The 14,078-nt window shown below is 38.7% G+C and overlaps 1 protein-coding gene across 3 annotated transcripts; it reads right to left on the reverse strand.

The window, feature by feature from the left end:
* Nucleotides 1-6,727: 6,727 nt before the first annotated feature.
* On the reverse strand, nucleotides 6,728-14,003 carry LOC135478392 (F-box/LRR-repeat protein 15-like). Of its 3 annotated transcripts, none has more exons than XM_064758620.1 (5): nucleotides 13,907-14,003; nucleotides 12,590-12,729; nucleotides 11,564-12,130; nucleotides 11,021-11,152; nucleotides 6,728-10,005 (listed from the first exon to the last, which is right to left on the reverse strand). In XM_064758620.1, exons 2-5 carry the CDS (start codon nucleotides 12,613-12,615, stop codon nucleotides 9,837-9,839), a joined length of 894 nt encoding a protein of 297 aa, XP_064614690.1. In that variant the 5' UTR covers nucleotides 12,616-12,729; nucleotides 13,907-14,003; the 3' UTR covers nucleotides 6,728-9,836. The 3 variants fall into 3 exon arrangements, with proteins under 3 accessions (XP_064614690.1, XP_064614688.1, XP_064614689.1); XM_064758618.1 differs by lacking the exon at nucleotides 13,907-14,003 and adding an exon at nucleotides 13,599-13,773; XM_064758619.1 differs by lacking the exon at nucleotides 13,907-14,003 and adding an exon at nucleotides 13,548-13,773.
* Between the last annotated feature and the right edge of the window lie 75 nt (nucleotides 14,004-14,078).

Genomic DNA, 14,078 nt, shown 5'->3' on the forward strand with positions numbered 1-14,078 from the left:
TCATAACTAGCTGATTCATGTATTCTGATAAAAACACAGGACAAAATTAAATATTCTCGATTTATTGATTTATTTATTTATTTGGTGTTTTACGCCGTTCTCATTGAATATTTCACTTATACGACGGCGATCAACATTACAGTGCGAGGAAACCAGGAAGAGCCCGGAGAAACCCACAGCCTTCCACAGGCAGACCTTCCAACGTACGACCGAAAGAGAAAGCCAACATGAGCTTTGACTTGAACTCACATCGACCACATTAGTGAGAGGCTCCTGGGTCAATCAACTGCGCTAGTATACGCTAGCCACCTCGGAGAGGAGGACCCCTTTAAACTTTTTTGACTATAAGGATAAATGTGGCAGTGGTAGAATATACCTTATTTATCAATGGTTCACTGATTCCGTTAACGCTCCAGCAAATAGGAAACCATCGAATCAGCGAAGACAGCATTCAGTGGATACTCATGCAGAGCATTATGTGCCAATTGTCTTCGATAAATGAAAAACATATTTTCGGCAAATTATAATAATGGTTTATCTATAATGAATACTAGTCTTTCAACGTTCATTTGAAAATAAATGTCGTGTAATATCAATGTCGTGAAATAATACAGATTAATATTTGTTATACAAATACCGTAGATTACCAGTGGGAACAAAATCTATAAAACCTGTAAGAGACGTGGATGTGGGTTAGGCGTATTAAGCGTTTTGTTACGAGAGCGGGGTACGCGGGATGGGATCACTGTAATTATACTCTATTCTCATGAAGTGTCATTCCTTGTTATCCACTGACAGCTCGCACAATGCTGCTATTATACTGACACACATTGCTACAGCTACTTCCTGGGTCGCTAATAACCGTCAAGGGGTGCTTCTGTATGTGAAGGAATTGGCAGCATGCGGGGTGTGATGGGAACCTTGTCAGCTGCGCGGGACAGGGGGATGTCGTTCTCCATGCATAAGATCTCAGAATGGTTGCCAGATGCAATCGCTACTGACTTGGTACAAATCGGTCGTGTTTGAAAGGCGGGTCGTGGGGGTAAACCCTGCACACAATCCTGACAGGTTCAAGGTTTGTGGTTGACAGCTTCAGGATAAGCCCTCCTCCTTCCTATTCAGACTATAATAATCATGTTTGTAACTGTGACAGGTGTCCTGTTATCCTGTTTTCCGTACGCTTATTAGCTGTCAGGAATTGGTCATTCTGTTATGTTACCTGATACAGTTTGTCTGAATAATAACCAGAAGGGTGTGTTCTCTTCTTTCTGGTACATGCTGTATCCATTCATCTGACAAATTTGCGTCCCTTAATTTATTTAAGGCCATATAAGAACATTGAGTTTCAAGCCTTAGATACCATCTTGATGCATGACGCAAAACTTACTCTTCTCCTACATCTAAAGATGAAAGAATGAACTACCCCATTATTGTGTTGTATATTTTAATACAAGAGTGTACTTTTTTTTTTCATTTTAATACTTATTACTTATCTGTTAGCTATAAATCTGAACTGCTTACGACGTCATGAAATACACGAGGAAAGCTGAGAATTGAGTTGTACACTACAGACGTGGATGGTGAAACCCGTATATGTGCACTAGGCAATTGTTACTTAGCTTCAACTCATAAAAACACTTGCAATTCTATTCATCGATCAGAGGAGTCCGAATTGTGTTTGGTGATACCTTGATTGAACCTTCCCTGACATATGGGCATCTTGTATAAAGTTCAAAAACAACTGTAAATGGAATGCTCATATCGCTAAAATATGTAAAGTTGCATAGCAGTGTTCGTGCATTTTGCAGAAAGAAAAATACCAATTTGGAAGAAAAGCACTTGAACAGACATATTTATATTTTATTAGACCCATACTGAAGTACTGGTCGAGTGTTTGGGATGACTGCACTGCCATCGGGTCGAAAAATCTGGAACAGTTGCAGCACACTGCAACATGCATCGTAAAAGGTCTTCCGTTTAGCAGCAGCACAAATTCTTTATATCTCGAGATCAGATGGGAAACTTTACTATTTAGAAGGAAATTAGTAAAGCTAAAACTTATGTACCGAATGGTGAAGCTCCGTTCAATTTACAGTCTCTGGCACCACTAATTTATGATACGACACCATATAACTTAAGGAACTATGAAGGATACGTTATGTATAGGACAAGATTAAATATATTTCTTGATTGTTTTTTTCCCTCAGTAATATGGAACAACAAAAGTTTTGTTCTCTCAGTATCAAGGCGAGTAACTAAACCAAAGCAATCTACAGGAAATAGAAAATTCAGCATAATTATTCCTCGGGCGAGGCATAAATGTAGTCATTTGAGTGTTCACCTAGTTCAAAGACTTCCCACCACCGACCAAGTCTCACCACCAAAAAGACAAGAGTGTTGATTCTCCTTGGTACACCGGAAACCATGGGTGATGATTCTCCTCCGCAGATCAGAGATACGAGTGGTGATTTTCCACGTACACCAGAGACGTGTGGTGAAATTCCTACCTACACCAAAGATATGGACGGCGATTCTCGATGGTACAGCAGAGACAATGGTCGTATATATGTACGCCAGAGACTGTGTGCAAGCCCATGTTTAGAAACTCCGATGCATCGTCTATATTTTACATTATTACGTATATGTACTGTATAATTTACCAGTAAATCAACCTGAAAGGCTTTCGACGACCGATACAACATACACTCGACCGTTTGCTCGCACTAATGACGAGTATTTTCACAACTGCATCCCTATTTATAGCATCCTGGCCCCGTTTTCTTCAAAGGCGTTTGTAAACGACGTGTTGCGCACTTGGTGATAATCCTGACAGGGTGAATGTTAAGTGGCAGGTCAAGCACGCTGGAGGTAGAGCATTCTAAGTGCCCCCCACAGCTGTGTCCCTAATTCAGGGTTCTGTAAAAAACCATCATATACAGGAAGGAACTAACCTCGTTCTTCTCGCTAATCTCCGGTAATTGTTTTCAAAACGGTGTGTTCTGCGCACAGTTACCGGAACGCTTTCCAGAGATTCAGTGCTTTTTAATGATAACCTAGCACCTTGCAACCTTGTGGTCGCATTTCAGCACTAGGAACTTAAAAGGACATCTTTGTCATTTCAGGATAATTATGGTCGATTGGCGGCTGGAAACAATTACCCATTATTTATATAACGGAGTAATGTTTGAACGGCAAATACACCTTCGCTTCAGGGAAGTGACAAATCGTTCTTAGCTGTCGGCAGAAAATTAGAGCTGTTGTAAATCACGTAATCTCTGTCTGTATAAGATATAGCCACCGCAGATTTTTACATTCTTTTCGATATTCGACCGAGAAATGTTTTGGTAAAATTAATCGTAAGCAAAGGCTTACTCATAAAATTTACTGTGGCATTAATCGGCTTAATTTATTTGATTGGTGTTTTACCCGTACTCAAGATATTCCAGTTGTACGACGGCGGCCTAGTCGGCTTCAAATATGACGACAAATATACAGATATACATGAAGGTCTAAGGAGAGCTATATGTTATCTTGTACGCATCGGCTTTCGATAGTATGGTATAGTACAGTAGTATAGTATAGTATAGTATATATATATATATATATATATATATATATATATATATATATATATATATATATATATATATATATTGCATATTTAAGGTTCTAACAATTTGTACCCATTTATTTAATTCTTTGATTGGTGTTTTACGTCATATCCTCAAGAATATTTCTTGCCATAATGCTGGCCGCCGTCGTATAAGTGAAATATTCTTGAGTAACACCAATAAAATAAATAAATCGTAAGACTTGAGTCAAACATTCAATCACAGCTACAGCTAAAATGTTTCGCTCTTGGATATTTAACATTTGTGCACTGATTCTTTGCTGCAGAGCAATGTACCAACCAAAATTTTCAGATTTCAAAATCTTCTTGTTCTGAGTTTGGCCATTTAAGACCTAGAAATTTATGACTTAAGTGTTAGGTTGCTGATTAGGGTTCGAGACCTGGCGCTCTAGCATAAGTAATGTCATAAACCTGACATTGCTTTGGAGTGTTTGGTGCTTTCTGGTGATGTGATCACATCAATATACCTCAATATTCGATTGTTCTCGAATATTCTTGATGTTCCGTGCTCTACTATTCATTCTTGTAAGATAATTGATTTTGTTATCTTGATAGAGGTAATCTGAATGGTTATTGTTGGGACATCACAAACAAATTTAATCCAAGCCATCTGTAAGCAATCAATTTAAACGTACATATTCACAGCACCTCACGCAAAGTATAGGTTATTTTATTATGGTTTAGGCAATGGAGATGTGCTTGTTTCGTGCCACGATGCACTGAAGTCTACTGTACCAATGCTTCACTGTCTGTCAGGAAGGAACGACCATCGCATGTATTTGTCCTTCGACAAATCCGTATTCTGTGCAGATCTCGTAAACGGAAGAATTGTCCGGCTGGTCAGCGGGCAGCCACAAAGTCTGAGAAGAAGCCTGATTAGTATTCATTCACATCACACCCATGGAAAACTCAATCATTGTGGGCAAATGCTGACGATCAGGGAACTAAAGCAATTTAAGGCTGGATAAAGACACGGTAATAGAGCAATATAAGGTCTCAGTATAGCTATGTACTGTTTCTTTAACCAGGTGTAACCGATGATAATGATATATTCGCCGAGTTAACAAAATCGCTATGGACAATGTGACCCCTATGAGAAACAACCCAGAGATCCCAGGGCTGTCTGGTTACAAGGAAGCAGTAAAATTCCAATCTTGTTTCATTCCATCCTTTCTGGCGGTTCACACATAGGTGATATTCAATTTGCAATGATGAGTTTTCCGAAGCTAAAGATAACTGGTTATAAGATCATAACCTTCATGGACCTAGTCGAGAGCTTATACGAAATATTGACATACACGATATGAGGTAGGCACCTTTTTCAAAATTGACTCTACATACTCTTTTTTCAACATTTGTATAAAAAGGTGCAGATCAGAAATCTAGGCGTCAAAATAGGCAGTCTTACATACCAGCTCTCAACTAAATTATATGTTGCAGGTCAACAATCGCAAGGCAAATTCCTAAAACGACGTTCACCACGAACAAGTACGAAATTAAGATGAATTCAAACAAAAGCAACGATGTCAACAGTTCTGAATGATGTTATATGTAAATGAATGGTTTATTTATTCATTTCATTGGTGTTTGACGCCGAACTCAAGAATGTTTTCTCCGGCCCGATGGCTCGGTACTGCGTTCGTTTCATTTTTTTTCGTGGGGGGGGGGGGGGGGGGGATAGATCCAGGGTCAATTCTGTGTCGGGTCACACCTAAGATTTTAAAAGAGGAAGTTGTAGCTTCCTCACTTGGCGTTCAGCATTAAAGGGACATTGCAACGACTGGTTCACCCATATCAGTGTAATGCCTCGGGTGGGCAGCTTACTTGCCTTCGGTAAGTCGCCTCAGTGAAGTCCACACATCATCATATTTAATGCCATATCTAGCCGAAAAATACAGAAGACTTGCCTGTACAATTCTAGCGTTACCTACATAGATTTCTCTGCAAACCTGAACGCTGCCCAGATCAGTAGATAAATATGTATGTATGTATTATGACTCAATGCTACCAATACTGACGTAAGCATATCATGCCAAAGACACCAAACATGACACCCCACCCACTTACATTATCCTGACACCAGGTCAATCAGTCATGTTTCCTTGCTCTAACCTCTCAGTGTCTCTGATATGACCCGATTCCTGGTCTCCCGACTTGAAAGCGGACGCTCTAACCACTAAGCCAACTAAGTGATCTGCCCAGAATTAGTCAGTGCATCTTTGTCTGGAACACAACCAAACCAGGCCTGTGAGTGACACATTCCTACCGGTAGATACGTACATACGCCGGACCTACCAAATAGTCATATTCTTGTTTAAAGAATGTTTTGTCCTCAGTACGGGTACTAAAGCTTAGTTCTGATTGGGTGCTAGTGGACATATGCAAGACGCATAGAGAGCATGGGACATAACTCTGAAAACTAATCAATTTTGTAGACACTTTGCAAAACCACTCCGAACCTGCAGACCTACCACGTTGCATTAGTTTGGATTTCCTTTTCCACGAGCTATACATCAGAGATGTAAGTGTGTTGCGTGGCAAATTATAACGAGGCGAGGTGAGCTTGCCAGTGAAGAAGATAATACACTCCATACTTCTTCGAAAGTACCCTTGCACACCATGCAGTCAGTTTCTAACAGAAGACATCGATGTGACGCCGTGATACGCCGAGGGGAAAGATGTAAAGGCAAGCTATTTCTACCAGGATGTTTGACCAGAGGTCTAAAGTTTGATTGAGAGAGATTATCTTAATGCTGATATTAAGCCAGAATCAACATCAATTTCAGCAAAACTATTCTTCATGTCTATAAATATTCATAATGCATTCCAATCAATACGTGCATTAGGAAATTCTATATACTTATCATTCATGTAAAAATGACTGGAGTGCTTGGCAACATCTCGCAACATCTGGCAACATCTTGCAGCTTATTCAAGACAGTTAATGTATCGCCATTAATCAAACACCCTTGTCTTCTTAGAAGCTTGAGGCCCTTTGTTGACTTAGGGAGCTGAATTTTGAGGCGACTTCCTGACTCATTCAGCTGTATCTTGAGGCCCCTTGCCAACTCATTCAGCCGAATCTTGACATCCCTTGTTGACTCATTTTATGACTCACGATGTTGATGACAAAGGGCTTTGGCCAGTTTTCTCTAAGCATTATCCTGACAACCCTTGTAGAGTTAAATATGCTTGGGTATGATACGCCATTAAACTCTGCTGAAATAACTCCGCAAATAGACAGTAACTTCGCAGTTAATATTATCCTTTAGGAAGCTGTGAAGGAATTTTAATTCCTTCCAATACAGGTATATAAATAAAAGAATCTGACCCGACAAAAACCTTCAATTACATTTTCTTGTAAACTTCTACATTACACTGTTGTCCTAGTTTAGATAAGCCATGGATGACGTGAACATATTAGGGAATGTAAACAATCAGTGTATACCAGTAAGTACATAATAGAGTGGATGAATGCCATGTCATAACATATGATATTTACTGGTAGAATTGTGAGATCATCACAGACGCTAAAATTTAATCTAACCTATAGCTAAAGCTGTCATAAATCAATATTGAACTTCCTCAAAATTTGAACGTCTGTGCTTAAGAATAACCCAACATGCTGAAGACTGGCGAAACATATGGTATCGCCACCCATTCACATGACAATGTATAAAGGTATTAGGTCACCTTGTGCTCCCTACCCCTTACACTAAGCCCCATGTACCAACACTGCTAATTTTAAAGCTGTTTAACATGACTCCAGTCAGTACTGCACCTATAAAAGTATTGACACTGCTACCCTTAGGCCACACTAATTTAAATTGCTGTGTTACGGGCAATATTACTTTTTCTCCAGTATCATCAAAGGGCATAGATATCACTAGAGCCCAAGGGCTGTTAAATGGGTCTATTGCTCATCTATTTTTATTTATTTATTCTTGTACCTGATAACCAATTGTTCTCTAGTACAATTCATTGGTCTTCTCCACCCACAAAGGGCCTATCAATTATTCTGTCTGGAATGGAGGGCGCGGGCCCCACCTCATTATGACATGACTTAAAAGAGAATGCATTGCACCAGAACGCTATATTATTATATGATATACTGTAAGACTGAGGAAATTTTTTTGCAGTTAAGTCGTTACCATTTCTATTTGTTCGATTAGTGTGAGTATGAAAATCTTCATTTTTTGTACCACTGCCTTATGTGACAACAGATCAAGGCAAAATGTCAAGGCAGCATATCCTAATATAATATATGTTTTGGTACTTGCATTGTATGGTTTTATCTCAACAGTACAAACATGGCAAGGGCATATAAAATACAAGTACAATTTGTCCACCTTTTTTTCTCAATCTTTTCAGGATTATATCCAAATGTTCATCACATATAGCAAACACAATTAACAGCTCATTCCACAATGAAACAGATAAATTCTTCAACAGACCATGAAAACTTTGTATAATAAGTTTGTTGGCAATCGCGCAATTAGGAAAATCAACTATTGGGTACTCACCCAAGGGGTCAAGCAGTGCTACAGTTAATTTTCAGAGGTACTGCGGTACTCCCTATTTTTCCAAGAGAGGGAGTATTGGGTAAGCCTACCGCAGTACACATTTTGTGAAAATACTCAACACTTCACCATTTTGGGTCCCCAGCTATACTCCTGGAAAGTATGAAGTTGACTGAGTGAAGGGGGTTGAGAAAATCGAAAGACATACATGTAAAGTAATTATTTGTGCTTTTTTTAGTTGTGTACAGGAATAATTTGCAGTTTTATAAAGTGCGCATCTTTAATCACTCAAACCATTTTTAGTGTCATTTTCATAATCACTCTATGCATAAATTCCACAGAAAAAAGTTTTAGTCCTCGACAAGGTTGAAGATTTACAATATTCACTTCTATATTCTTATACATGTTATACCTTTAATATGCTGTTTAGCATCAATGCATTTCTGTTCCTTGTCACATATCAGTTAGGATTTTGAAGTTTTCATCGCATAAATGAACCCATGATAGTTAAAACTATATTTACAATTTTGTTCAGTTTTTGTTAAGATGCAAATACACTAAATGTAATTAATACCTGTGGATGATCGTGAGTTTCTCCCGGGGTTCTGCCGGATATCCTCCCACCATGACGCTGGCTACCATCGCATGAGTGAAATATTCTTGAGTACAATGCAAAACACTAAGTAAATAAATAAATTGAACTAAAAATTTTACAGTATGTGCATATTACTTTTTATCAGCCTCTGTACTAGTCTTGCAGAGTTGTGTCCCTTTGCACCTGTTGCCTCCACTTGCATTTATTGAATTTCTTAAGGTAAATGATATTTATTCCGTTACAATTAAACTAGCGACCTTATGGTCTCCATTCATTCCAGGTTAGCAAAATTTTTACTGTCTCTTAATTATTTTGACATGGGTTAGGCTTTTATAACTTTCACAGGGAAAGAACTTTTCAGGGATAGGCAATCAACATTTCTTACGTCATTGACTCTCTTTAGTCAGCGGTAATGCAGTTCTGAACTATATGTGAGATGGGAACCATAAACACATCAGACACAAAATGACAAGAGGATTAACTTATGACATATTATTCACGTTATCCAAGACATCTGTGAGAAATTTTCACATGTATATCATCAATACTGTAAAATATGAATCAAATAAGATACGCGTTAGAAGTCAATGGGCCCAGCCATGACAAGCATGGAATAACACTTGTTATACTACACAGTGAACAATACCACCTCTGTCTAAAGGGAAAGACATTTCATATCAATATACACAGTACACCTACAAATGACCTACTGTAAGCAAGTACATGTAACTACTCATATGTGACGGTCATATGATATCATGTGGCGCTAGCTTTGAGATTTTCCCAAATTGGCAAACTGAAGGAACATTTAAAGATAAGTTGTTGATAAATTTCTTAAAACTTACAAGAGTTACATTTCAACATTATACCGCCAGGAGCGGAAGGGTATACACTACCTGTAGAGGTAGAGCACTTTATCTCCATATGTAGAACAATGTATCTGTATATGTAGAACACTGCATCTGTATATGTAGAACACTCTATCTGTAGAATGTAGAACACTGTATCTGTAGATGTAGAACACAGTATGTGTAGAACGAAGTACACTGTAGCTGTCGGAGTAGAACACTGTATCTGTAGACATAGAACACTATATCTGCAGATGTAGTTTGACCAAAGCTTTTCTCTTGTTGTCAAATTTAGGAGGCACATCAAGGCGGACTTTTCGCTTCCTCATGGCGCTGAGGCTGATCTCTGTTATGTTACGACACTCTCGTACCTGGAGACCCTGTAAGGTGGGACAGTACTCCGCAAGAATCCTGTTAACAACAACAACACAATGACATTGATAAAATCACAACTTCTAAAGACAGGAACCGAGGTGTAGGTGAGCCTGTGAAGCTTTTATTCACAAAATGGTGAATATTCTACAGTTTTATATAGTTTTAATGACATAAATGTACGTTCCAGAGCCTATATAGTTGATCAAGAGAATAATGTATGCTTAAGAGTCTAATTAGTTTAATCCAATTGGCTGCTTCATTAAATGCAGCCTTACTTTACAGAGAAAGGTATACAGGCTAAAGTTTCTGAATAGGTTTATGCACATTCAGGTAGCATGCACCTTAAAGGGATACAGTATGATACAACACTGATTGGCTCACAATGGAGATAGGGTTTCCTGGGTTAAACCTTGCAGCCATGGTTATGCTTGAATAAATCTTACATAGCTAAAATTTAAGTTAGGCTAGGCATAATCCGGACTTGGCTATCTCTCACATCAGCCAATCAGAAACAATTCTGTATGCCTTTAAAGTGCCTAAGGAGTTTATGCAGAAATGAGAACATATTTAAATGACACCAATTTGTTATGAATGAAAGAATACTTGGTTCAATGGCTAGGCAATATTTATTCAGAGCAAATGGCTGTTTGCTTTCTCATCAGTGAAACAGTATATATATTCCAGTGACAGACTATGAATACAATATTTGTTGTAAACAATTTAACAAGAAAAACACTTCATACATGATTGCTTTTTCACAAGTTTACAAGCTTTCATAAGTAACTCTTCAGTGTCAATTGTAATGTGGTATCTGCCATGTAGAGCTATATGTACACAGTATGGATTTACACATCAAAAAACCAATCATTTACAGAGTGGTTTTTCTTTTCTGTTGTTGTTTTTTTTATAACAAATATTCTGACACCAACCCATAACCATATCTACTCAATGGTGCCATATTGTCTGGTAGAATGTGTTACATGTCTTTCCATGTAAGTCCATGGAGTATATATAACCTGTACATGGTACATCGAGAAGTGACACTGTTTACCTGACAGCCTGGTCGGTCACTCGCCAGCATCCCTTCAGACTGAGCTGTTGTAGGTGACGACAGGTCCGAGCTATTGTACACACTGCTTCATCTGTCAGGCCATAGATGTTCCCCAAATGGAGTGACATCAAACTGTCAAATACATAAACAAATGGTCACAATAAATTCACTTTCCAGTTTCTGGTAATTAATACTGTAAGCGTAGAGCACCAAAATATTACCTTAAAAAGTGTGAATGCCATCAATAGATGTATATGTAATTCTGCAATTTATAAGCATCCTAAAATAGAACACTAAGCCATGCCAACAGCAAATACTATTTCATCAACATTCTTGTAAAATATATATGACAATTTTTAAAGCTCAAAAAAACCCATGTGTGCATGCAACAAACTGCAACAAAGTAAATCTGGATAGAATAAATTTAAGACAACATACATTTGTAAATTAAACTATGCCTGTGTACATGTCTATACATGCCTAGGAATTTTTATCCCAAAGGCAATGTATGTACATTAGTCACAAATAAGGCATAATGCTTACTTTTGACAGAACAGGACAAGGGCAATAACTGTGTCATCTCCAATATCCCAGCATCCGGTCAGATTGAGCTTTTCCAGTTTGCGACACTGCATGGCAACAGACGTGAGCCCTTCCTGGCTCACCCAGTGACAACTGCACAGGCACAGCTCCCGTAGCTCTGGGCAATGGCTGGCAAGTACCTGGAGAACCAGATTACTGATATTATTACAGCCTGTAAGGTCCACTCTCCTCAAATGGACATTGCTCCCTAACACAGGCATCAGCACATCATCTGTAAGCCAGTCCTTGGTGTTTTTCAGCACCAGTTCCCTCAGGTTCTGCATGTCTTCAGTAAGAGCCAGAAAAGCTCCTTTGTTAAACTTTGCACCAACTGAACTTAGATCGACCACAAATCTGTACTTGAAATACTCCTTTACAAGCTCTTTGGACTCTTGGCTGACAGCTTTGAGCAGAAACAGCTCCTTCAAACTGAGTCTACTGAGGATAAGTTCAAACCAGACATCTTGCCATGGTAACTCCCAGGGTGAGACCACAGTACTATTCTGGCCATCTCCAGAAGAGGACAGACTGTAACATTAGTGAGAGTGCATGTAGCATTTACAAATATCCTCTAACAATCCAGTATTTTGGTGATTTGCTAACAATAATGCAATTTGAAATGCCTTATAACTAATGATTAAATTGAACTTAAATATGACAGTTTACCAATAAAAAGTTTAGTTTTCATAGACAATCCATTCATTTTGCAACTCCTCAGAGAATATCATTTTGAGATGAATTTTATAACATTTCCTTACGCATCGTCACAATTAATGTAACGTTCAGTTTTTTTTCAAATATGGCCCTGGGCCCGGTTGTTCAAAAGTGTATTAGCTAATACTGTGTGGTATTAAGTTATATTTTATATTTAAGATTTGAGCCAATTTTTGGGCTAAGTACAAAACTGAATACTTGGCTTACAGTCAAATCTTGCAAACCTGTTTTTAAATGATCGAGTCATGATCTCAGAATTACATGTAGACTTACACTAGTTTTGATTCCGGATCTGTCATCTCTATGGCTTGAAATATTTTGAAATTATCTGACTAATGATAATCCATGTCTGATCATGCATCCACAGACATATCTTTTCCAAAATTGTTCTGGTGTCGATCTTTTTACAATTCCTGAGAAAATAAAAAAATAAAAAAACTTCAATTCAGAAACAAAACACATCGAAAATACCATGAAGCTTTAGAACTACAAGGTCAAGGTGTCAATTCTACTAGTTTATATATTTGTTTGTGTATTTTTCCGAAAGATCATGCAGCCATCTGCTGGTTGTTGGAAGAACTTCTCATCTATGACTAGAGATAACTTATATACACTCCCACATTATGGTGGGAGGAAACTGGAAGAGCCCGAGGGGAACCCATGATCATCCACAGGTTGCTGGGAGACCTTCCCACATACAGCTGGGGAGGAAACCAGCTTTAGCTGGACTTGAACTTGTCGAGAGGCTTCCTTGTTTTTACACCACGCTGATGTGCTCATAATGTCAGCCAGGCAGGCCCCTATATATTAAAATAAAATAGATATGATGAGATCTAATCATGAGACAATGACATGCTCAAACATTTGACTATGTTTGACAGACTAGTTCAAGACAAAACCTATCCTCGGAATCATTCCCTCATATTCCACCAAAAGGGCAAATTTGCCCACCTGTCCAGAATTGCAAAATGGCCGGCTTGTCCAGACTTAGAATGCTTAGTGATTGTTGTCAAAAATTTTGCATATTTGAAATTAAATTGGCAGAGCCGATCACTGGATAGTGAATGACACAATCATACCAACCAGCGATAATTGACATGATTGGTGCAACAGCAGATACCGGTAACGCGACCTGTTACTAATACACCGTCCTATGTGATTGAGTCAGTGCCGGTAAACCTAATCTTTGCTTTAAAACAGCTACATTATTTGGGTGGATTTTTCCACTTACCAAATTGACTTTTTACCATTCTATCCTCCTACAGGCATGTAGTACTCTTACCCTAATCGCAACAGGCATACAAGTATCCGTATCCCCCATTTTATCACAATTACTATTTTGCTTCGCCAAGTTTGTGCGCATCATGTGGCGTTTAGGATGGCTTTGAGATAAATGGAAATGGGATGAGCATCACCATCACGCCGCGAACATAATGAATCAGACCAGAAACTTGACGTTTGTGACACCTGCCAAACACCTGTCAATACCTCATCCGGCCGGTGTGCGCATGCTACTGATAACGCTGTAAGTGTATGAGCAACAGTGTGTGATTTTCTGGGACAAAGAAAACAAAAATTCGCCCGACTTACACGATGAATATAGCATATGTTTGCAGAGAGCCTGGCTTCAACGAACTGCACGACACAACGTTTCCCAGTTGATGTTGTAAATACGACATTGCGGCTGTAAATGAACAGAGCGAAACTTCCAAGCCGCATTTCGTACTTTCCTGAAAGCACGGCACACGAAAACCCGAGTTCG

The sequence above is a fragment of the Liolophura sinensis genome, chromosome 1 (assembly GCF_032854445.1).
Source record: "Liolophura sinensis isolate JHLJ2023 chromosome 1, CUHK_Ljap_v2, whole genome shotgun sequence".
In the NCBI taxonomy this organism is placed as follows: domain Eukaryota; kingdom Metazoa; phylum Mollusca; class Polyplacophora; order Chitonida; family Chitonidae; genus Liolophura; species Liolophura sinensis.